General features: G+C 38.7%; 1 protein-coding gene across 1 annotated transcript; it reads right to left on the bottom strand.

Annotated features, from left to right (window-relative positions):
* Positions 1 to 1,414: 1,414 nt before the first annotated feature.
* LOC144773928 (odorant receptor 131-2-like) lies at positions 1,415 to 2,359 on the bottom strand. The gene has a single exon (XM_078658986.1). The coding sequence runs from the start codon at positions 2,357 to 2,359 to the stop codon at positions 1,415 to 1,417; it is 945 nt and encodes a 314-aa protein (XP_078515112.1).

Below are 2,359 nucleotides of genomic sequence, written 5' to 3'. Positions count from 1 at the left end.
AAGAAATCTATAGGCGGGGGCAACAGTCTGGAGCAACAGTTAGTCGAGAGACTAGCGGGGAAGAAGGAGGTTTACTTTCACATTGGTACTGGGCTATAGAAGAGGCAGTGGATGGGGAATTTAAGTTTGCATACGAGTTAAGGAGTGAACAGATGCCAAATGCACAGTGCGATCTTCTATGGCACAATTTGTTTTAAAATCTTTTTCGCTGGGTAAACTAGCTTGGTTGAAGAGGAACCATTTGTTCACGGTGCACAGAGCATATTTATCCCCCCTCAGACTATCTAAATGTTTAAAAGGGTCTCACGTTAACTGAAGAATTGTGGGTTGGTTGATTCCTCAGACTTGCACATGTTCAAAGACTGTCCCCCCATTGGCTTATATTGGGAAGAAATACGGACAATGTTGGAGAGTATCTTGAGAGTACCAATTCAAATGGGCTTGACCTTGATAATCTTTGGCCTTAATAGCCCATCTTAGGTCCAGCCAGATCTCTTCTATTGTATTCTATTTTACTAGCCAGGAGACAAATATGTAAACATTGGGTAGACCCAGACCCTACTAAGCATTCAGATTGGTTGACCTCACTATATGAAATATCTAAGATAGATTTGTCCAGAGCTCGCAGTAGAAAAAAGATTGCGGACTGGAACTTGCTGCTCCAAAGGAAATAACTTAAGAATGAATTAGCAATTTTTATCTTTGCTTTGTTATTTTACCTATACTTGAATGAAGGGCGGGTCCGATGGTTATGCCTTTTGGATACTCCTTGGCGAATGAGGACAAAAAAATAAAAATAATAAAGGTTTGGACTTTGAAATCTATTTCTTTGTCAGTCTCACTGATCCATACTTTCAAATGGCTTTTGAAAAAGAACAATTTGATTCAGCACATGAGAATGTGAGAGTAGATGTGTCATAAGTATGCAGATTCAATATCAGAAAATTCATAGTACAGAAGCATCAGCATGGCAAAATCATCTCATAACTAATAATAACATATTACAATGTTGGCCTAATTATTCCATTGGTGTTAGTCAATGCATCTGAGATTTGAAGCAGAGTAGGAAATGACTATTACGTGACCAGAGTCTACACTCAGTATCTTTAACATAAAACTATTATAGAGAGTGAAATATGCTTAAAATGTCAATAAATACTTTACAGAAAAAATAGCTGGGCTTGTTTAGCTCTAATAAACCGTATACATGCTTGTTCATTCTGCATTATGAATGGTCACTTGTCATCAAACCATACAGATTCTAAAATAAAACAGCATGTATCAAATGCTCATAAAAAGACATCTTTATTTTGGTAAATCCAGAAATCTATTCTCTTGATTAACTATTACAAGACAAAAATCTTGGAATATATCAACACAGCCTCCTGAGTCTTTAAGTATAAAACATTTGGCTTTATGGTTGTTGTCCTCCAGAGTTAGCCCTGTGAGGCCGGCATGTGAAAAAAGTTTGTATATGAATTCTGAAATTCTCATCTCGGAGACCGTAAATCAACGGACTTAGAAAAACTGGTAATAACATAAAAATAAAAAAATTTAAAAACCTAACATAGTATACATTTCCTTGAAGGGGATTCTCTGAAAAGGTGGCACTGAAATATGTCAAACTTAGCAACAGCTGAACAGCATGGAGCATCACAGTCTTGCTGGCCTTGGATGAAGATTCTTTGTTGCCACTGATCTTCTTGGCTTCTAGCATAATGTTTATGTATGTGTACAGAATTATCAAAGCTACGACGGCAAAGATAACAGAACCACTCGCAAACATCGCTATTTTCTGTTGGGGTATTAATGTTAAGTTATCACGTTGACATATTAGTCTCTGAAAGAAAAAGTTGTGTGGCGCCAATGAGCTCAGGATCATTAAATCAATAAAAGGTGGCAAAAATCCAAAGGCAGAAATGGCCATGATTATCACCCAAGACCTCTCCACCCGGCAGATCACTGGATGTCTCAAAGGGAAACAAATTGCCACATAGCGTTCCAGGGCCATGGCCGCCAGGCTGTTGCGGCTGCTATAGAAGGTGGACGTTGCTATTATAATAACAAAATAGCACTCGCCTGCTGGTATCCTGTATACAGCAAAGGATAAAAAAAAGAGAAGCACACAAGTAGTGAAGTTCCCAGTATCAGTGGCCAGAGTGTACACAAAGAGGATGTAGCGCGTCTGCTGCCTGAGGCGGGCCGTGGTAAAGAACACGTACAACATTAGCAAGATGAAAAAGAGGAAGAAGCTTAAAAATAGCAACAAAGTGATGGTTAATGTAATCCATGTGTTGATGTCGGGAGTGGTGAAAATCCTCTGGGTTGCATTATAAGGCAATGAAACGGAGGTATCCAT

This window comes from Lissotriton helveticus, chromosome 8, assembly GCF_964261635.1.
Source record: "Lissotriton helveticus chromosome 8, aLisHel1.1, whole genome shotgun sequence".
Taxonomy (NCBI): domain Eukaryota; kingdom Metazoa; phylum Chordata; class Amphibia; order Caudata; family Salamandridae; genus Lissotriton; species Lissotriton helveticus.
Note: the sequence above shows the minus strand (reverse complement) of the source record. Positions and strands in the feature narration are given on the sequence as shown.

Bases quoted from the DNA above. Each gene is read 5' to 3' on its own strand.
- LOC144773928 (XM_078658986.1), bottom strand. From the start codon at position 2,359: ATGGATACCTCCGTTTCATTGCCTTATAATGCAACCCAGAGGATTTTC.